The sequence below is a fragment of the Athene noctua genome, chromosome 8 (genome assembly GCF_965140245.1).
Source record: "Athene noctua chromosome 8, bAthNoc1.hap1.1, whole genome shotgun sequence".
Taxonomy (NCBI): domain Eukaryota; kingdom Metazoa; phylum Chordata; class Aves; order Strigiformes; family Strigidae; genus Athene; species Athene noctua.
Window position 1 is genome coordinate 29,984,513 of NC_134044.1, and position 22,844 is coordinate 30,007,356.

The following is a 22,844-nucleotide window of genomic DNA, read 5'->3' on the forward strand; positions in this document are numbered from 1 at the left end:
GCGGATTGGCGGGAGGGCCGCCGGCCCCGCCCCCGCGGCGGCGCGTGTTTCCGGCGGGCGGCGCCGCGCGGTGCTGACGCTGGCAGCGGGCGGCGCGCGGGGCCGAGCGGAGCGGAGCGGCGGCCCGGGGCGGCCGGCGGTCGCACCATGGTGGCCAAGCAGCGCATCCGCATGGCCAACGAGAAGCACAGCAAGAACATCACGCAGCGCGGGAACGTCGCCAAGACCTCGGTGCGCGGCGGCGGCGGCGGGGGGGCGGCCGGGGCGGGGGCGGGGCGGGCGCTGGGGCGGGCGCCGGGGTGACGGCGGTGCTGTGCCCGCAGAGGACGGCCCCGGAGGAGAAGGCGTCGGTCGGGCCCTGGCTGTTGGCGCTGTTCATCTTCGTGGTCTGCGGATCAGGTAAGCGGGCGGCGCGGGCGCGGGCGGGCGGGCCCCGGTGACGGCAGCGGGCCCCGGTAATGCCGCGGCCCCGCGGCGGTCCGCCCCCCCCTCCCCTCCCGAGGAGAGCCCGCCGCGGCCTGCCCGGCCGCGCTGCGGGCGCTGCCCGGCGAGCGCTCCCCTCCTCCGCTCTCTTGCAGCCATCTTCCAGATCATCCAGAGCATCCGGATGGGCATGTGAGGGGCCGGTCGCCGGGCCAGGCCCGTCCGCGCCCCCCCAGCGCTGCCATGAACTGTCCCCCCCGGCCGGCGCCCCGTCAGCCCCGGTTCGTCGCAGCAGCTGCCGAGGAGCGGCGCTCGGCATCGGCCGTGTCGCATTCCAGGTCCCTTCACGAGTCATTCCGAGTTTTCTAGCCCGTGCCACAGTGCCTTGAACAGCACCACATGTATAAAGCAATAAAGTTATATTGTTGATCTACAATCGTGGACCTACTTATTCGGTGAAGTACGCAGTCATGTTCTCTGTAGATGTCTCAAGCTGTACGCCGCGTAGATCCGTCGGAATTGACGTCTGTTGTAAACGCCGGTCTCGAGATCAGTTTAAGTCTCTGTATAGCTGGAAATGGTTTTATTTAAAGTCAGAAGCCCGGATTTTCACGGTGGCTGGAGTACGAGTGTGAAGCATGTTCGTGGTGAAGCAGCCAGGCCGTGCCGCGTTCTGTAGCTGAAGTGCTTCGTCCTCTCTGTACGCGTAGAGTAGCCTCACTGCAGCATGCGGCAGTGCGTTAGCCTCAAGCGCTTATCGCGGCGGAAAACTTTACCCTATACCTCTTGTCCTAATAAACGCGGAATGCTTGTTTGTATAGAGTTAGTGGGTGTTAATTAGAAACCGGCACGACCGAGCAGCAGCTGTTCCCAACAACCCAGTGCTGAAGCCTCTCGGGCTACCCCGCTGCCCCGAGCTGCTGCCGTGCTGAGCCCCTCCTGGCCGCGGGCTGTGACTTTGCTGTAAATACTTCTTGGACAACTTTCCACGAGCGATGATAGTTTTAAATTTTACGATGTTGTACGGGAACGTTGCGTGCAGGTGCAGGGACCCTGCCCCTCCTGCCCCCAGTTCTGCTTTTGTGTGCAGCATCTGCCAAGTGTGGTGTGTCTTGCGATATCTATTTAATCCTATTTAAGGTAGATCCTGCTTTCAACTCGATTTCATCTGACGATGGACCCAGTACTTAACTGCTACCCTATGGATGATCGCAGTTCCTTCTTAGTGATACTGAAGAAAAAAGGAAAAAAAAGCCCTCCTGACATCTGTAGAAGGCTGTAACTTGAGATCATAGAGGAAAATGCTGCTGTTGATCATATTTTATTGTTGGTGGCCAAGGCCTTGCGCTGGCCTCTTGCTGTCTGTTGGGGTAACAAAGGCAGTCTGAAACCTGTCTGCTGTTGTATGCCGTTGCTAAAGGAAGATTTTCTCTTTCCAGGTTTCTTAACAGAAGACAAATTTAAAATCTGGTTACACTAGAAGTAATAGCAAAAATTTTCTGTAGAGATTAATTAAAATGCCTGTTAGCTGTGTAGGAGCAGATCTTTTGTATGAGTTGTCATATTTCCATATGAAATCACTGGGACTGGTGTAAACTGGTGCGGCCAAGCACGTGACCCAGAACCGAGCGTGCAAGGTAACACACGTTCCTTGTTCCTGGACGCTTGTGTTTTGTATGTGGTGGTGGCAGGGGGAAGTGTGTATAATCTCTGATTTTAAATAAAGTTCTTTTCAAACGCCAGCTGTGTTTGTTTTGAGGTTGGCAAAACGGCACCTTACTGGGTGTTGAAGCTAGGCCGCTTCACCCTGAGCGCAGCTTCATTAGCTGCTTCCCTGGGAGGAGCCCCTCTGCTGCAGGAACCCCCGCGCTCGGCTCGGGGGGGTCTGGGCCGTGCCGGTGCCGCGGTGCCTCTGGCCGCGGCAGCCACCCGGTGCCGCTCTGCGTCCCCCCAGGGACCGGCCCGTCCCCCGGCGGGGGTTCAGCAGGTGGCTGCTCTCCTGCCTGTCTGTTCTCTGGTCCCTCGGGACACGGCAGAGGCCCGACCAGTTCCTGCTTCTACAGGGACCGTTCACCTGCACAGCGGCTCGCAAGCAGCTGTGGTGACCCGAGCGTTCACTGTGTCATTTTACTGAGCTCTGAAGAACAGATTTGTACAAGATTTGCTGCTTCTTGCAAATACAGGAGGTGCTGATGTTTGCGGTGATTTGCCCGTGCAGCAGCTCCCTGTGCTTTTCCACCGCTGGATTCAGAAGAACAGAAGCACGTCCTTAGTCACATGTAAATAAAGGGACGCGCAGCGGCTGCTTTTGCTGTAACTGCAGCGTTAACAGCAATCCGTGTCTGACCGACTGGGGCCAGCGATGGCCCCAGCACATAACTGCCCTTTGGCATGTTGTGCCGCTTGGAAAGCGCTATTGGGTTGAAACCAAAGTGTTCTGGGGGTGCTCCACATTGAAAAGTGGTGACAGAGGGGTTACAGCCAAGAACAGGCAGTTGCAGAAGGGATGGGAAGGATCTGGAGCTCGCAGCTGCTTTTGATGAGCTGACACAGCAAGAGCAAGGTGCTTCTGCAGGTGATGTGGTATTAAACTATTAAATTATCCGCAGAAGGCAGTTAGCAGAGGGGTACGGCAAAGTGCTGTAGGAGCTGCACCATGTCAAGTGGCCAAAGCCCTGGGGGGGTGTCTGCGTCCAGGCCTGTTCCCAAAGTCCTCGCCCCAGGGGACTCTGCCCCAGCAGCCGGGGCAGTGCAGGGCAGTTCAGCCCTTTACTGGTGAGCCCTTGGGGCAGGCACAGTTTGTCTTTGGAAACTGCCTCGAGCCGTGCACGCTCCACGGTGGCAGTGAGGGATGCTGACAGTCCGGGTTATTCCTTCCCGGCAACAGGTCTGTATTTTACAACCTCGCATCACACTGGAAAAGCAACTTGATTTGAGCGTGTAAAACTACTACAGAATTTCCTTTGACCAGCAGCCTATATGCTTAGAAATATCCAACTGGGTGTGACACAACACAACTTGAAAAGACAAGAGAATAACCCTCTGCTTTGTTTCTAGGCTCCCGTGAGCAGCAGACGCTCTGTGGTGGCTGCGCAGCGAGGAAGATGAGCCATCGGAGGAGGAGGCTCAGGTTAGGAAACATCTGAACAAACTGGGCGCACACAAGCCTGTGGGATTCCAGATTCCAGAGGACTGGAAGAAGACGAATGCCACGGCTGTCTTCCCAAAGGGCGAGGAGGAGGATCTGGAGAACTGCAGGCTTGTCTGCCCCACCTCATCACCCCGAGGTGATGGATAAAGCCTCCTGGAAACCCCTTCCAGGTACACGGAGGACAAGAAGGTGATCAGGAGCAGCCAAGGGTTTATGAATGAGAAAGAGGGCTCCATTAAGCCACCAGCCTCCTGCAAGGAGAGGACTGGCTCGGTGAAGGACAGGGCAGCAGGGGAGCCTGCTTCTCTTCCCTCTGGCAGGGCTTCGGGCACGGCCTTGCGCCAGCCTCGCAGACCAGCTGCTGAAGCAGGGGCTAGGTAAGGGGGTCGTGAGGGCCGAGCCCCGGCTGACCTGCCGGGCGTGGAGTCCCACCACAGGCCAGGCCCTGGTGGAAGCAGCTCTGCAGGGAAGGGCCTGGGCTTGGCAGGAGTGGGTCAGCGGGATGAGGTGTCCCTGCCCTCTGCTCAGCGCTGCGGAGCTCACCTGGAGGGCTGCACTCCCTGCTGCTGGGCTCCCAGAACGGCACAGACGGGGACACAAGGGAGCCCAGCACAGGGCTGCAAAGTCCATCTGATGTACTGGGGGCGCTGAGAGAGCCCGGAGGAGAGGAGGCGCAGGGGGATCTGACAAGTGACAAGACAAGCAGCAACGGGCACACGCTGAAATACGAGAAATTCCATTTAAACATAGGGAAAAAACCCCTTCCTTTACTGTGAGGGCATCAGGCCCTGGATGGTGGAGTCTCCACCCTCAGACAGTCACCACGCGACCGGACAGAGGGCCCGGGGCAGCCTGCGGTGCCGGGGCATCTCCCGCGGTGCCTGCCAGCCCCAGCCGCGCCCCGGCCCTGCAGTACGAATGCTGCAAAGCACCAGGCTCCTTTCTTTTCAAAAACCTCAGAGAGCAATGCCCAGGTTTATTTCCCCTCTCAGGACGCTGCAACTTCTCATTTCCAGGAACTGAGGGAGCCTCTGTTCCGACCCAAGGGCCTGCAGCGGCACATTGCCCGGCAGCGCCCACCTCGGGAGAGGGTCGGGTCCCTCAGCAGGGCTGAGGCCGCCCTCCCCTTCAGGGGTTTAGTAACCACCTGCAACTCACTTTTACCTCAAATCTTTTTTTTCTCGCTGTGAAGCCTCCTCAAGGCCGGCTGCCAGGCTGCACTTCGTAACGTGCATCGGGCTCGGCCTCTGGTTTGCCTCACAAGGCAAACGGTCCCTCTCGGGCCGAGCCTGTCCCAGCTCGCTGCCGCCGGTGCGGCGCAGCGGCCGCGTCTCGGGCGTTTTGCGACCTCCCGGAGGCGTTTTGCGGCCTCCCGCTTCGCCTCAGTGCGGCACAAACCCGGAAACCACCGACCCGTCACCGACGGGAGAAACGTCCAGTGGTAAAACCGATCCCGTGAGCCGGCAGCGACCACGCGCGTCCCCTCAGGCCCGAGCGCGTCCCGCGGAGCGGCCGGTGTCCCACGGCACCTCCGCCGGGCGCGGGGGCCGGGCCGCTCGCAGGGGGGCAATAATCGGCCCTTCCACAACCGTTATTACTCGGAACCTCAAGGCTGCGCCTTGGGCCGCCTACCCCGCCCGCTAACACAGGCTGCAGGGGGGTCGGGATCCGGGGCGGGCATCCCCCGCGCCGGAGGGGCCGGGCCGGGCCGGGCTCAGCGCGGGGCCCGGGAGGCCGCGGGACCCGCAGCGCCGGAGAGGGGCGCCCGGGGCACCCGGCCCGGCCTCCCGCAGGGCCCCGGATCCGGCCGGCGGCGGCCCCGCGGGGCTCGGCCCGAGGGAGGCCGCGGGCCCGTCCGCCCCCCGCCTCCGCCTCCCGCCGTCCCGCCGCGCCGACCCCTGGCCGGCGGCCGCCATGGCCGGGCGGCTCCGCGCCGCAGCAGCGCCTGCGGGCCCGGGGCCCAGCTCGGAGCGGCCCGCGCCGGGCCCCTCGCAGGCCGCGGCTGCAGCCGGGAGCGGGCCCCGGCACCGGCGCCTCGTCCCTTCCCGGGGCAGCGGCCGCCCCGGCCCCGAGCGCCGCGAGTCCACCCGCCGGGCCGGGCGCCGCCGGCCCCGGGAGCAGCCGCTGGGCCCGACCCCTTGGTCGTGCCTCCAGGGGGAAATTTTTCCTATTTAAGACACAAGCGCCGAGGAAGCAGCGGGTTCGCTTCACGTTAAACATCAGTTCTCCCGTTTGTCCCGTTTGCTTTCAGCCCCGGCTGAGCAGAGCCCTGCACACCCCCCATCACTCCGGGGGTTGGGGGTGAGCAGCCCCGGTGAAGCCGAGACGTTAACGCAGCCCCGCCGCCGGCACAGGATCCGCACAAAGGGCTCCCGGGGCCGGGGCCGGCGGTGCCCAAGGAGGACGGTGCCCGCACGGGGAGGGCCGGGGTTCCAGCTCCGGTCTGGCCTCAACGGGGGAACAAGAGGAGGCAGACGTGGCGTCACCCCCCACAGCCGGTACCTGGGGAAGGAAGAGCTGGCCTGCGTGCGTGGAAGGACAGGTAACCTCCAGCGCTCCTCAGAAAGGAAAGGGGAGACCCACGGTCCTTTAAGGAGAACACCGGCTGTCCACAAAGAGAAAACACTCGTTCATCACAAAAAGCATCATATGACATGGCACAGAAGTGCCCTTGCGTGCTCATGGGGGGGGGAAATCCCAGGGCAAGATGGTTGTACTGGCCCCTGGGACTCGGAACTGGCACCTCCCACACCTCAGCGACCTGCCTTTCTGGGGGATGTTAACAGACACGCAATGGAACTTGCTCAAACGAAAATTCGAGGGCTGATCTGCTAGACTGTTGCTTGACTCAAATCTTACCTCAGACCACAAAATGCTGTGAATTTGTTGTTGAAGAGCAAAGCTCACTTTCAGAAAAGACAGGTCCCAACTAGCCCAGTGCTTTGTCTTGAGCAGTAGGAGATGCTACAAAGGAGGACAGGCAAGTTTAGCCACCCTTTACAGTTCATTCCCCACCTGCTCCTCACATCCAGAAGCACGGTGTATGGGTGCTGAGAGGGTACATCTCGTCAACCTGCAGCCCAAGAATTTGCCTAACCTCCTCCAGAACATCCCACCTGCCTCCACACCAGCTCCTCCTGCTACATGCAGAAACACGAACAACTGGCGAGGACAGTTCTGTGCTCACCTCACCCCTCGCCTTCTCTAGCCTGAGCTGCTTGTATCAGCCTTCCCCCCTTCGGGTCACAGCCTCCTCAGCTCTCATCAAGCATTTCCTCCACGGTTTTTGTAGCCTTTCCCCGCATGTTCTGCCACATCCTCTCTGAGGTGCAGGGGCTGGTTCAGAGCCACCACAAAGCCAAGCACCATCTCTGAGACCTTCCTGCTCCAGCGTGCCTTCTGCCGCAGACACGAGGGCTGCGGCCTCCCTCCCTCCCCACGCGTGCTCTCAGCGCGGGGTCGGCCCCGCCGCAAAGCACAGCCAGCCCGGGAGCTCAACTACGCCTCTATTCCTTACGCTGACGCCGTGGAATGATTTCAAAGACGCATGTTACAGGAATACACAACAGCACCGCTCCCCAGAGGACAGCATCGCATCCGGGGAAGCTCCTTTGGTGCGGTCACCTCCCCAGGGGAGCAGCGGCAGGGCTGCCCGCGCCGCCGCGGCCCGAGCGTGGGGAGCGCGGGTCTCTGCGTCCAGCCCCATGTGCCGACGGCGCCGTCACACGTGAGGACAACAAAGAAAGGCTCTGCAGCAGCGGGGAGCTGACGGGCACCGCGTGCACAACGCAGTGCAGTGGCCGGCACAGCCCAACAGTAGCGCGATCATTTGTCAACAAGATTTTCTTCCCCCTCTCTGAAAGCAAACATAATAACATCAAGATGATCTTCACACGCTGAGGAAGTGCTACTCCCTCCTCTCCCCAGGCAGCAGCCTCAGGCTCCCTCTGGGGAAAAGACAGCAGCAATTCAAAGACCCTTTCCTGCCATTTTTTATAGTGTCCTCTCACAGCAAGCCGAGCTGGCATTTACACCTGAATACAACTTGCTGCTAGGAGAAAACTCAAACCAAAAGCCAGACCCAACAGGAGTGGAGCAAAGCAAACAAAGCATTTCTAACAGGATCAGTTCAATCTTAGTTTCCTCCCGTTTTCAGCAGATTTACTAAATGCTTTTTTTTTTTTGGAGAAGACCCCTCTCAGAACCCCAGTGTGCAAGCAGGTCTGTGGCAGTGTTCCCCCCATAAAAGCTTTAAATAACTATTTATCTGAAGGACTTCTGTCCCAGAAATCCCCCAATTTGCCCTTCTGACTCACTTTCCCAGCTCCACCCTTACGGTGCAGATGGTGGGAGCTACTGAGCACACTGGAGGGGCACTTCGCTCAGCTACTGAAATGTTTTGTTTTCTAATTTGCAAGCAAAGCTCGTTTCACTAAAGGATTTAGAGCAATATAGACATGTGCTTATAGCAGGCCAAGAGCACAATCTGACACAGCAGATTTTAATATGCTACTTCAGTGAGTACCTTTTAATACACACACACAGAGACAGCTGTGAAGTGACACTTACCAGGAAGGTGCGATGCTGTGAGTCCCTGGAACACCAGACAAGGATGCTCCCTTGAGGTCTGAAGACACCAAAATTTGCAGTCTCCGGGATTGCTTCTTTTGTGTTGTTTTACCTAACACAAAGCTGACCAGAGTTAGACAAATACAGGGTAAGACTTGGAAGCAAACACCTTCAGACAACCTGACAAAAGGGGCAGCAGCACCCGGGGATGGCAGCAGAGCTGCGCCCACCCGTGAGGCCACACCGCGCCGTTCACTCTTGCAGGCGTTTCTCAGAAGTGTGAACTCCTGGTTTTAACACACCCGAGATCCCACACTGTTTCAGCACCCCAGCACACAGCCAGGTGTTAATTTATATATATCGGTGCAAAACAAAAACCACTGGGGTCGCTGACAGCATCAGAATTACACTCTTCCTAAAACAAAAGAAAGAAGTCTGTTGCACAAGAAGCAGGCACAGCTTTGGCATTATTCTATTACTGGCTCACCGGTTACCTTTCTCCATTTTGTTAAGAAAAAAAGTACTACTGAATTTAGTTACAGTGTAACAACATCTACAGCCAAAAAAAATTCAACAAAACTGCAGTTTAATTTCAGAAAATGTGTTAAAATATATATACACAATTTGACACACCGTGTTTACACAAATGGTCTCTCTTGAAACTGTATTTATGAAATGTACATTTTTAATTTAAATACTCAGTATACACTGCACTTAATCTGCATGTTGCATTTATTAAATACATTAAAATCTGCAATGTAACAAAACGTTTTCTGCATACGAAATTCAAAACACCATTTTAAATGAACAAAAGATGGCTCACTTCATTTTTTTTTTTTTAAACAACTAGTGCCTAGCACACTAGCTCAGCTCCACCAACACCAGCTGTTCTTTCTTTTTTATTTGACATTGTTCACAGACTTACATATTACAATAAGAGTGCTGGATAAAAACATGAGGTACGAAAGTGGTTCAAAGATTATAGGTCATGCAGATCATGCTAGACAGCAAAGAAAGTTGTGAATGAGAAAACACTAAATAAAAATACATAAAGAATGTGCATTATAAAATAAAAAAAACTCAATTACACAGCTTTGCTTCTTTGGTTACAAAGTAGGTTGAACAATTTCACAGCTTTTTATTCCCACCCAAAAAAAAAAAATTATACGAAATGTCAAAAAGCAGAGGAATCATGGCAATTTCTCTCTATTAGAAAGTAGAAACAGAAATGAGCGAAGTTTTCTTCATCAAAATAGCCCATCAATTATTTATTATATCACAATAACTGGTGACTACCTGTACAGATGCACTATGGTCTTCATACTTACACTCTATACAAAATTTACATTCAAGCTGGATCTTTACTACCGTAAATAAATACCAAAGGTAAATTGCCATTAGTGTTAGAAATATGCCAGGATTCTTTTGTTCAATTATTGCCTAAACATTTTATCTATTAAACGCAATCCCATCTATCATTTTACTGATACATACATTTATTTTAAAAAAAAATTTAAAAAGTTCTGTGACATTGTTCATGTACATTATGAAAATAGCAGCCCTGTAATAAATAAAACAAATGAAACTAATGTAGGCAAATGTTACTTATATTGAAAGAACAGTGGCTCTCAAGATGAATTGTTGCTTCTTATCACATAGCAAGGCTCAAAGAAATCCACGGGAAATGGAAACCTTGGGGAGCCACCAAAGCTGTGACAGACCTCCCCGCCTGCACACCAAGCACACGGGCTCTCTGCGCTCCTTCCACGCCTTCCCGGTGCCCCGATGGCCCCCGGACACCGGCCACGCTTCCTGACACACCAGTGGGGACAGCGCCTGGAGAATGATTGTCTAATACTGAAAAGGCCAAACACACAACAGAAGCATGGCTACTCGCTCTCACATAAAGTGGAAAGAACATCAGTGGCACACAAGGACAGACTGCTCTCAGGTTTTTATTGTCAGAGGAGGCAGGGAAGCTTTACGCTGAGGAGACATTCGGCTGCTGTGGAGGTTGCGTTGGCTGCGGAGGCTGTGCTATCACTGCTTGCGCTTGTGAAGTGCTACTAGGATTGGCCTGTTGGGTTGAGAGTTGGGATAACTGATCATTGTTTGAAAGAGATTTTAACAGTGCGTTTTCTCGTTCAAGTAAAGAGTTTCTTTCAACTAATTCTTTTATTTGTTCCTTCAGGACTTCCACTTCTTCTCTTACTGCATACATCAGATGGCTTTTCACTAGATCCTGTGGACAACAAGTTAACAGTTAGCACAAAGTGAAAAAACAGTTTCATACCACACCAGCCCCAGGATTTACTATTTTACTGCTTTCACTAAAGCAAGCAGTAAGCCTGGAAAACTAAAGCACTCATCTCTAAAAATGTATGAATAGATCAGCCTTCAAGAGCAATAACCCAGCTCTTTGCTTTGCTGTGAAGCGGCCCTTAGATCAAAGCTTTGTTTCCAGCATTAAGTTCTAGTCACCCTGGTTACGCTGAAGACAAGGACTAGAATTACGTCCCAGATACCCAGGATGACAGTATCAGCTCTGAAGCTTTGACACAGAGGCAGGAATCTGTGTTACACAATCCCAAGCGCTGAGGTGTACAAGAACCCAGAAATAAGAAAGCCTCTAAATCAGCAGAAGCAAAAATCAAACAGATGCAACTGAAGCTGAACAAAATGTCAAGGATGGCACAGCATAAGTGCCAATTAAGAAAAACTGGTAATCAGCTTCGCTAAAGAAAGATTTAAGTGTGCTATTTATTTTCAGCACGCCTTTAAATTCAATCAGCTTGTTCACAGAAATCTGCAGGAAGATTCCTTTAAGAACACTTCTGAGCCGACAGGAAAGGCAGTCCTGGGTTGTGGTCATCCCATAGTTGATACAGAAAACCCTTTTTTCAAATGACAGTCTCAGTCTGACCCAGCTGAAGGGATGTTACAGACTTACAGAAACACAATGCAGCTGAAAACTTATGCTCAGTGACGAACCACTAATCCTAGTAGAAATATCAACTTATTTTTTACTTACCATTGCCTGTTCTATTTTGTTGTCAATGGCAACAACACTTGTACCAGAAGAACTGTAAACATAAGGAGAAAACTTTGTGAGCATTACTGTATCATTTGATTAAAACCATGCACCCCCTGGCACCCGCAGGACTCCTAGAACATGCTTGCAGTCAGAGCCTAAAGCTTCAGATTCAAGAGTTCAGCACACAATCATGGGGGTTTTGTTCCCTCCACTGTATTGCCCCCTACAGTTAGAGCTCTTAAAAGACACGGCTCCTTCAGTTTGTAATTCCTCAGACTATGCTTATGACACCCTTAACTGGAAAAATGCATTAGAATAAACAGTAATGGCTTTGATTCCTTGCCTCATTTTTTCAGCTTTTTTCACTGTGGAAAACAGGGATTCATGTGATATTCATGTGGTCCTTACTCCTGGTTTTATTTCTGCTAAACTGCTTTTATAAAGCATGAAAGAAAAAAAAGAGTAATATTTGTTCTCTGGCTTTATTTGAAGACTACTTTCCAGTTAAAAAGCTCCTGGATCAGCACAGTGGAGTGGCAGCAGTCAACACAAGGGTGAGACGCGACCAAAGCCCCGAACTCCAGGACTGCGCTTCCTCGGTTTCAGCGAGTTCTCACTGGATCACGTTTAACACCTAAGCGAGGTGCTGCAGCTGGCTGGTTACAGCGAGGGCCACTCTGCACTCTTGTTCCAGAGACAAACCAGTGCAGACCAGTCCAACAGACATCTCAGTCATCGCTATCAGAATGTGGATTTACCATCTGAGACAAGACATTAATCACATCTTTAATCCCAGGTCTTAATATTTTTGGTCTGTTTTCAAGTCACAATAGAGGAACACAAGCCAGTCGCTTGCTCCTAACATTCTGGAGTCAGAATCGGGCTGGGAGCATCCCCGTCCCATCGCCCTGTTTGCAGAGGAGCTGGGGCTCTCTCTCCCCGGGTGCTCAGACAGGGCAGCCCGCGCCACCGACTCCCACGGAGGAACCGAGTGCTGGATGCAGGCAGGCTCTGCCCGTCCCCTGCTCCCCACGCCAGCCCTCTGTCCTAGGTCTCGGCGATCTGATTTCACTCCACAGCTCCAGGTCTGGCACAGGACGGCCGCTCTTTCCTGGGAATATTTACCAGGCCCACCAGTGATAACTACTGATAACGCTCCCCCAGAGATGGACGCTGCTATCAGCAGTGTGCAGCTACGTCTAAAAAAAGCTAACGTAGGGGAAAAACGCGAGGTTTGCAGTCATGCTGGGAAACTCACCTCTCGGAAAGTATGAAACATTCACAGAAACCAAGTGTTAAGAAAAAAAACACTTAAGGTTTTTTGAGTATTGGCAATATGCTCAGCAGTATTAGTTACATATGTCCAACAAAGATCAACTACTGAGAGAGTATGACACTATTTAGAGAAATCCCATTTCAACAAGTCTCACAAGAATTGTCAGTACCTAGCACCAAGCATTTACAAGTAGAGGGAATCAGCTTTTCAGACTGCAGGAATAACATCCATTTCTAAATGGAACAAAGCTTGTAATCTAAAACAAAAGTGCTAAGCACACATTTCAAAAGGAAATTGTTCCAGTGTCTTCCAAGCCTCTTTCAAGCCATATTTGTGGTAAACCTTCTCAGAATAAAAAGCATTTATAATTCATTACAAGGTTAAGTATTCCTTCCCATTTTGGATTAATGTGTTTCAGATCTATTTGAAACTGTCAAAAATGTCTGTGTTCAAGAGTCACTGAAATCCCCCAGACTGCTTCATGTCCCTGACACAGCCTTTCATGAACACCACTACAGCTGTCAGGTGAGGCAGCTCTGAAGAGATAAAGAGGAGAAAAACTAAAGCAAACACCACACTTCGTAGTGGGATCCGCTGCTGCATCTTTACAGTGTAATTACACACCTTTCGTCAGGACTTTTGTAGTTAAATTTGAGATCGGGACTTTGTTCTATTCCTGGTTTAGCTATTTTGCAATGTGACTACGTAAAAAATAAAGTCCACCGCACCACTCCAAGTTAAGGCATTTGATCGGTCCCATGAAAAAGCCTCTTGAGGTGGGGACCGGGAGCTTTCCCCTTCATCACGGAGCACCGTACCGCCGGGCCCGCGCTGTGCCTCGTGCTCCAAATCCTCCCCTGCCTTTCACCCGAGTGCAGCGCTCACGGGGGGGTGTAAGAGCTGTCCCTCCCCACGAGCACAACTGGAACGCAGCAGAGAAACTACTGCTCTCCCACCCCTATTTTACACCTGAAGTGACACTAACAGTGCTGAAAGCCCCGAGCAGTGATACACTACTTTATTCGTTTTAACAGTCGGGTTGCCCTTACCCCAGAACAGCTTGGGCTATTAACCGAAGTACCCAGCCCGGATTCCCGAGCTGCTCCCTGCACAGATCCCGGTGTCCATCCTGCTGCCTCCCGCCGGCAGAGCCCGGCACCACGCAGACCCCCGCCCGCCCCAGGAGAAGGTCCACACTGACAGCGCAGCCTCCAGTTAGTCAGATGCAGCTTTATCCCGATGCCAATATCTTATTTTGCTTTCTAAAAGCATACGAGAACTACATTTTATGCTAGCACAATTCCCATATGATTCTCCTCTTTATTCACTTTACAGTGCTCCTCTCAGTAAACAGCTCCACTACCACCTGTTCTTGGTACAGTCAAAATATGCTGCCAAATCTGAAGATTTTATATTTTTCTCAAATCCTTGGCTGTTGATATCAAATCTCAGTTTGCATTAAAATATTTTATCCCAGTGGCTGCAGAATGAAATTTATACATACAATCCAGTCCTTACGAAAAGGCCAGGAAAAAAAAAAATCTGTTAAATAAGTCTTTTTGGATCTCATAAGCATCCATTAAGCTGGAAAAAGTTTGATACATTCTGCGAGTGCACCATCCATTGCACAGCCAGTGTCTCAACTAGCAAATCCCCGAGTTAGAAATAGGAAGACACCATGTAACTCTCGTGAAAAAATAGACCAACTAGTATACCATGCTTTTAGACAAGGTCAATTGCCCCAGGAACTACTGAAGTCTGACAAGGACTGTCAAAGCTGTAAGACACAAACACAAATCCACATCAAGTAACACAGGGCAGTTCAAGGGATGCATTAGGCACATTACTTTTCTGTTAACTGCAAACTGCCCGTCCTCCCCTCAAACCGAGCGTTTGCAGCCAACCAGCTCCCACGCATGCACGCTGTAATTTAAGAGAACAATTCAGTTTGATTTGGGCCTCCAAGTCACAGCCAGGTAGGTGAAGGCTCTGACCACAAAGGTTATACTGGTCAGCCAACATCACTCTGAAGCCCATCAAGCACAAGGTGAGATTTACAGTCAGCAAAAATGACAAAGATTACCAAGTACAGTTGGCCATTTCCAGAGATGGATGCTAAAACCATAATTTTTCTACCTTACACACCAGATAGACAAAACCTTATTGAGTCTGGGAAATTTTTGATTGTTTTAAAAATATCCTAGTGGTTTAAATGTAATTTTTTCACGTTTTACTTTGAAAGACTGAGGGGAAAACTAGACTTTGCTAGTGACACTACTTAGCTATAGCTCATTCACAGTCAGGTGTGCAGTGCTTGGAACAAAGTGTTGCATCAAAAACCTACAGCTTGCACCCTGGAATTCTTTATGCTGTACTTTAAGCATATTTCTCCTCTGTCTACAACTCAAGAACAGCACTGTAATTTTGTTTCAAATGTCTTGCAAAGTGACAGAAGTGTCTTGGACAATCATGTTCATACAGATTAAGAAAACGTGAAGAGAACTGGTAAATCTAAGTGTAAGTCTGATTTCATTATAGGTTATACAATATACAGCAATCACACTTTCCACAGTGCAGCACGTTCTTAAAACCCTCAGGATAATTCTGACTTCATTGCTGCAAAAACATTTCCTATGGAGACATGGTATCCCAGGAGTATGGTAAAATATTATTTGAAAGATGATTCAGTATCATCAACAACCTATAATATTGTTTAAAAGTGCTCGGTAGCCCTGTTAGCACAACCTGTACCAGTGTACAGCTTCACTGAAAATATATAATGACCAAACAAATGCTCTTTGTAAAGCGTAATTTGTTCAAGAAAGCTTACTTACTACAGACTATTCCAAAACTTGAACAACGCTGTTCACAGAATGGGAAAGCGATTAATGGAAAAAAAGAGGACAAGTGGATCAGAAGACAGCAAAAAAGGTTAACGTCTTAATGTTAACTTGTTAACGGTCAGAGGAACATTTAACCATTAACATCACCTCACATTTGTAGGCACCAAGACCTATTTCAATGGTGGATTCAACTAGCATCACCATACTCAGCCTGGTGTTTTCACCATTAACAGCTTTAGATACAACTACCTTCCTTTTGAGAGACACAATCTCAACTTCAAAATTCACTCTGAAATCCAGGTGGAAGGACTAGGAATCAGACATCAAAATAAAGGCATTCGCAGCTTAATTCACTCTGTATGCTTAAAAAAAGATCACAGTGGTTCATCTTTAGAGATTCCACAGTCCTTGGTAGTGTATGTTATGCCAACATTGGATGCACTCGGAATGAGGGTTATAAACAGCCCTACTTTGGCACTGTCAAGCACTAGACTAGGTAATAGCGTTCCACACTGAAATGAGACTGCAAATCCTGCTGACCGAATGACATAAACCGATTTTGAAGCCTCAGGTTTTTAGTCAGTAATAAAAAAATATTCTGAATTCAGCTGTACTACTCATTATCTGCATACTACTTTGCCGAGGGATTTCTTCACAGAAAGTCACCTCCCAGAAGACTGCCAAAACACAAGTTTTCTTGCTCTTGATATTTCTTTTAAATTTTCACATTGAGAGTTACTGTACTATTCTCCTCATGCTTTTAGATACATAAACCTATGGCTCAACATTGCTAATCCTTCAAGAGTGGAAAAGCCTGCCTGCAGAACAGACAAGGAAAGGGTCACCATGACAGCAGAGTTTTGCCCAATGGCCTCTGTAAGACAACTCTGCCTTTACAGCACTAGATCTACTCTGCTTTAGGCAAAAGTGGAAAAGATGTTACATGCCACAGTCTCAGGCAGACATCCCTGAACCAAGCATCTCCCCTAGCTCTTCCAGCCCCTTCATTGTTGCTGCTTTAAACCAAACTTTCTGGAAGGAAGAGCCTGGTACCTTGAGGCGTTCCCACATCTGTGTTGCTCACAAGTGAGCCACAAACTAAAACATTGTGTTAATTTATCCTTTCCCCTCACTGGGTTACTCATGTATGAGCTTAACCAGCTGCTCTTCACATCTTACCACTAGTTGAGCTATTTAGCCTGTCCAGAGAAACCTTGTATAGTCTTGAAACAGTCAAGGCATGTTTAATTAGTCTCTATCCAATTATGAGATTTTATAATGATAGCTTCCCAATAGAATCAATTATCCAGCCTTGAAAGAGTATCTGTGCAAGTCTTTCAGATTTTCATCACTGTTCTTTGTCAAAGCTGTGTGAGAATGTGAGAAAGTCTGAGGCAGTGAATTCTCAGCCTCAGGATTACCAGCAGGTGCCTGGCCTTCCACGCAAGTCTACTTAAGCTTCACCTTAGTCAGCTCCTCCGCCAAACGGAGACATACTTGCTTCTACATGACAGTTAAGTTTTCTTCAGTTTTACATGGAATTCTGAAGATTGGTTATTCAACCCAACATCATAATTGATCTTAGAAGCAACACATGAGCTCTGTAAGAGACAGAATACTTCTGGGGAAAACCAACACATTGAGTTGAATTGTTCTAGGCTTGGGGTATTTTTGACATCAAAGAAAAATGTGGCTCCTTCATAATTTTGGTAAGACTGAGTTACACTAATGAACTAAACCTCTTCCCTACACACCAGGACAGTCCCACTGTGCACCACTCCCACGAGAACGAAGCATCAAGAAGGAACACCTTAAGCACAACACTGACTGGATCAGCTCGTTACATGAAATGTTGGCCTCCTCCTAAGATTCTTTTTACATTTCACATGGAGTTTTAGACTTCTGATTTCAAATCAGAAGAGTTTCACCCCTAAAAGAACCTCCAGATAAGGTTACAATTAAAAAGTGAGATGTGTAATTCGTGACTTTCTCCTGTCCACAGGAAGAACATCTCGTTTAATAGAAAGCCACCAAACAGGGAAATGGAAATTTGGCAAAATCCACCACATGAAGAGGTGTTGTCTCATTCATCACATTTCCGTAAGAAAGATGTTTACCAGCAACACTTAGAATACATTTACTCGGGTGCTAATGTGGAGAGAAAAATCCACATTTTATGAGTTAATTTACATTGTGAAGGCTTAATGATTCACACACAAACACAACGGAAACGTAAATCCTACTGCTTTAAATTCAAGCCTACCAACAATGGCTGTTTTAGGCAAACCCATCTGAAGCTCCCACGGCACTGTTACCACACAAAGGCAATCCAGGCCCAGAAGAGCAGACACCCAGACTCATGTGAATATGCCAAGAAGCTGTTATTCCCCTTCACCTTCTCTGTAACCATGCCAGTTGAAGAGACAGACTCATGAGGCTTGTGCCCATAGCAACACCTCTGTGAACACTACGTAGAAAAACACTTGCAGGCTTCCTGCAAATGTGCCAGTAACAACTAGTATTTCACTAACATTTAATGGTTTGACTGTTACCAGCACTCTTCCCTGCCATGGTGTGTTAGTGAAAAATAAACAAGTCTTTATTTTACTGGAGCAATTTAGCAATCTTTTAGTGTCTATTGCAATAGCATGTGGTTAGCTTCACTGACTTCAAATGGTCCCAAGAGATGGCTGCTCATAGAACAATCCATATTTGTTAGGAAAAAAGCATACTGAAATGACACTGGAAGATTTTCTATTATGTTTACACTAAAATCTCCTGACTCAAGCCCCTGAGGTTCACAGACTACTTCTGAAGGAGCTGCAAAATGTAATTAGAGAATTGACTGCCAGCAGGCTTCAGATCCTTATGTCCTGCAGCAATGTTTTAACCTCTACATTTTGGGATAGGGATAAAGAAGGGGGTTCTGAGGAGATTCAAAGAGCTTATGGTTTTCACAGGAGAGATTTCTCTTTCACAAACTGGAGATCACAAAGTTACTGGCTATGCCCTTGAAGTTCCCTCTATTTTCACTGGAAGTTTATTGTAGAAAGCTTTTGGTTTCACTCATCTAGTAAAGCAAATCTACGTAACATGATCTTAAGAAAATCTAATAACTGGGGTGCAAATGCAAAACCTGCTAAACCCTGCCAAAGACTTTGGAATTTGAACAGATTAGAAGTTTAAAATTTTTGCCTCAATCCTGATGAATTTAGTTCTGTGTTTTTACAAATACTTGTTTTTACCACAAAGTGTCCTACAGCAAAGATGCCAGACTATCTTAAAGGAAGCCACCAACATTCTTCTACCTGAATTTAAGGTTTTTCTATATCCCACGCTTCCAATACTTGCTTTGGACGTTGTATGTAAACTTCAGCTTTGTGATACCTCATTCTTAATCACTAATTATTTGATTTTAGGGTTTTTTTGAATCAGCTTCCTCGTCTGAAGAATTATTTCAAATTGAGACATGAAAATAGAGAAACAGATGAAGGCTAGACCTTGAAGTGAGCTTTTGGTCTATGTACCAAATTTGTATTCAAAGCCCTGGTTTCTTTCAGTTAAATAATGAAGTCCTTGAAACCTAAAGACCAACTCTGTCCCATAAATACAGGAAAGCGGCATCATCCAGAGCGAAAAGCAAAAATGCAAATTTGTCCAAGTTTCTGCTAGGAAAGGAAGATGTGCTTTTGAAACTTTGCCTAATGCTAGCACTTCAGCAATAAAAAAAAAAGAAAGGAGCAGGATGCATTAGCACTACTTTTAACCATCAGTGTTGTACAATATACAAATTGTTGCCAAGCAAACTTTAAAGGATTCAGTTAAGCTTTGAAAGTTGAAAAGCCTCTCAAGTCAAATACAGCCACTACAATGATGAAATAGTTATCAATACTTCAATAGCCAAACAAAATTTATATTCTACAGAGCTTGTTAAGCAGAAGTATTGTGACAAGCCAGAGCATCACAAGGCATGAAGTAACATAATCACTAGGACTTCATGTTGACAAAAAAAACCTCCATCAAAATCATTAAAAGTGCAGGAAAGAAACCGTTTGCAGCTACTGATGAATTAGTAATGCATCTCTGACAAGTCATATCCGTAACAGATATGACTGTGTTGCACTTCACTGCAGTTTCTTGCCATGAGTTCAATGCTAACTTTGCAGATTTACTTTGTCCTTGTATCTTGCCACAGTCCACATTTATTCCACATCTAGCTTTACTTAAGCAGAACGAAAGCAAGCCAGAAAGCTTCCTTTCCTGGTTTTGAGACCAAAAGATTTTAACTTTGCCAAAACTGTGTTTAAATATGACATTTTCACAACTTGTTTTCTGATACAGGGCTCAATAGCCAAATGCCGAAAAGTCTAATTGGAAAAGGAAGCTGTCAATATTTTAGTGAAGGTCAGCTGGTAGCTGACTAGCATTAAACTCTTACAGCTCACACATTATGCATGATACACACACAATGGAAGGAGGAAGAAAAAAAGTCATGTCATTATTTTAGACTTAGTTTTCAGTTTCTGTACAGATACTTCACTTCCATGACTGCTTTTTGACCTTCAGGCTGCAGAAGCCCCATATGAAGCTCTAAACATAAGCAGCAGTTCTGTGCAAATGAAAATGCCAAGAAACTTGCATAGAGCGAAGCTGTTCATGCGTACCTCAGCACGTATGCATTCCATACTTAAGCATTCATACCTATCCCAGAAGGTCTTTGACTCACGTAACTTGTTGAAATGGAACGCTTGGTAGAATGCAGTTGACGGATTCCTACGAGATCCAAGAATCAAACAGACATATTGAAAATGGGTACGTAATAAAAACACTAACTCTTATTCAACCTGCATTACAAAGAAAATCAGCTGTCCAGACAGGTTAAATTTAAGTCCAAAAGTTTACAGACTTCACAGAATGCCTGAAGAATAGTTTAATGACCAATTCAAAATGAAAAAGTAAACCTCGAGCCCTATGGATTTTTGTGCTTGTACAGTAGCAACTTGAAATAAGACAACTATAAAGCCATTAAAGAACCATCTCATGTCACACTGACAATCTTGTGTAGGTAAGCTGTATACCACTCTAATGCTATACATACCTAAAGTCAAAAGAAACCTTTCGCAGTTTTTGTATTTCACAAAATGCCTCTGCAAACGGTACCCAGTATTTCTGTTCTACTTAGCACTCTACTTCACAACCAAAAGACACAAATTCTCCAAAGGGACCCAGAAGTCAGAGCTAAACACGCCACATTCAAGCTATGACAGATGAAGTTACAACTGAAGACCAGATCAAGTTAAAATGGAAAAGTGGAATCTAAAATATCCCTCCCTCTGTAAGCGGTTGTCAGCCATCCTCACGCTGCCCCTTCTCGACGTGCAGCAGGACAGCTGCTGTTGGGAGGCGCTTGGCCAGGCGGTAACTCAGCACCCAGCTGCCAGCCCGGGCTCACAAACCTGCAGTGCAGGAACCCTGCGGCAAGCTGGACACTACCCCGACACAGCCTGACCCTCCTCGCTCCGCACACATTGGCTCCACAGATGGCAACTATACCAAGAGTGTAATTTAAAGATCTTAAACCTCATCACAACACTTACTGTTTACAAGATACTGGATGAAGCAAAGTCAAAATTCTGTACCGCTAGTGGCTGTATCAGAGCATTATACTTAAGCTTGGAAACTCCTTTAATTAATACAGCACTTCACCCTTACACTGATAGAGCAATACCATCCCTAGAGAAGAATGCAACAGCTTAGCTGAAAAATCTTCAGAAAAGCTAGTATTAGTAGTTCAAATTCGCTTTAAAGACAGTTTTAAAATCAGAAGTTTATATCAATGGTAGAAGTAGAGGTGCCCATCCCTCTAAGTTTATGGCAAGAATACTTCTTAAAAAAACCTGTAATTAGATGCAAATCATTAAATAACTTGAATACAATTACTGTATATTAAAACCATAGAACAAAACCAAACCCCCCCCCCAAAAAAAAAAAAATCACAGCAGCAGCACCATAACAAAACACTATTTGAAGTAATTGATTCCCATGGCAGGTGTATACCAAAAACCTCACAAAGATAACGATGTTTGTGCATCAGCAATGATCAGGAATCACTTGTTTGAAGTGTTTGTCACTCCTCCTCCCACCTTCACCACTCTACCCTTCAAAAAAAAAAAAACCCCAAACTCCATGTGAGTCTGGAATTTAGCTTAAAACCTGCTACAGAAGTTGTTTGATCAAGCTGGTAAGTATCATGCTCCTATGTTGGTACTAAAGTTTTCATAAGAAGTACTGAACATTTGAGTGACAACTAAATACAACTAATTATAGGAAGAGTGAGTGATACAGGGACTTAACATATGGAGAGCAATTGGCATCTGCAGATCAAGAGAGCATTCCTTTGTTAAAGGCATGGAGAGGCCCAAGCTCATCTTTCTAATTCAGTTGTCTGTGAGGAGTATGTAAAAAGTCTCTTCCTCAGAAAGTGACTGTAAATAGAAAGGCATTTAACTTCCAAGATAAATTTACTTGCAGCATATAAAATCTTGTTGCTATTGTTAGGTATAAAAAGCTGTGGTTTATAACCACACGGCACGTATTTCATATAGTCTATTTTTACACAGATGCCCTATATGCTGTATGTTCTTGTACTACTTTTAAGCACACATCTGGAAAGGTATCAAAAAGTTTTCCTTGTCAAATCCTCATCTGTACCCCCTGCTGTTGAAATTGATTTTGCAATACTTCACACAATTACATTTTATACTCTGTAGATGTATTTTAGCAAGATATTAATTGAAGGGGGGGGTTGTGCTACCGAAACAGGAAAGGCAAATCCACAGAGTTAACATGCGTGATGCCTAGTGTGCAGGTCTGAATTAATACGCTTGAGTTTCAGACTACAGGGGCATCTGTTTTTAACCACAAACAGTAAAAGGTTAGAGAAGTACTAAAAACTCCTCTCAGTTTGCAGAAACAACTGAGAAAATGGCTTACAGAAGCAGTATCATCCAGCCTGCTGCTGCTGCTGTGTCACAGCTGGACACCAGAAGCCCTTCAGACTCGGCCTTAACCGAAGGTGGGGACAGCCTGGGCCAGCAGAGCGCACTCCTCAGGCCCCTCGCCGGCCACCGCCCAGGCCCCAGAGGTCAGGACTCTCTCCCAGAGAGGGGCGTCAGGCACTGCCTCATCTCTCTCTGGTGAGGGAGAACGGGCATTCCCAGGGACAGAGGCTGATTCCAGTCCCACAGACTGTGACAGCCAGCTTAGCGTGTTTTAGCATTCAAAAGTGCATCTCCATTGGTAAAAGTGCCTCCGTGTCTCCATAAAGAAGTCCTACAACACATACCGTATTTATTTTTAGCTTAAATAATGATACCGGCTGTGGAAGCGCCGGGTATCAGCCTGGCATACAGGGGCTGCTGAATAGAAGCCTCCTTCCACCCACTACCTTTGAAGGAGGAATAGTAACATCGTTGTTCAGGACACAGCTGAGGCTTCATTTCAGTCTTCAAACTACTGATCAACATCAGCAATTGAGGGCAACAAGAG

The 22,844-nt window shown here is 47.9% G+C and overlaps 2 protein-coding genes across 7 annotated transcripts in view; one reads left to right on the forward strand and one right to left on the reverse strand.

Moving 5' to 3' along the window:
- The first annotated feature begins 56 nt into the window (after positions 1-56).
- Positions 57-1,246, forward strand: SERP1 (stress associated endoplasmic reticulum protein 1). The gene is made up of 3 exons (XM_074911934.1): positions 57-231; positions 324-399; positions 579-1,246. The coding sequence occupies exons 1-3, from the start codon at positions 148-150 to the stop codon at positions 617-619; spliced, it is 201 nt and encodes a 66-aa protein (XP_074768035.1). The 5' UTR covers positions 57-147; the 3' UTR covers positions 620-1,246.
- A 7,611-nt stretch (positions 1,247-8,857) lies between these two features.
- Positions 8,858-22,844, reverse strand: part of TSC22D2 (TSC22 domain family member 2) — a 28,903-nt gene continuing 14,916 nt past the window's right edge. The window contains exons 2-4 of one of the 6 annotated variants that reach the window (XM_074911745.1): positions 19,998-20,069; positions 11,175-11,226; positions 8,858-10,385 (exon numbers count right to left, since the gene is read on the reverse strand). In XM_074911745.1, coding sequence (XP_074767846.1) covers positions 10,125-10,385; positions 11,175-11,226; positions 19,998-20,069 — 385 coding nt within the window. In that variant the 3' untranslated portion in view covers positions 8,858-10,124. Of the gene's footprint in view, positions 10,386-11,174; positions 11,227-19,960; positions 20,070-22,844 lie in introns of all 6 variants that reach the window. The other 5 variants (XM_074911748.1, XM_074911747.1, XR_012634028.1 and 2 more) reach the window with 5 other exon arrangements.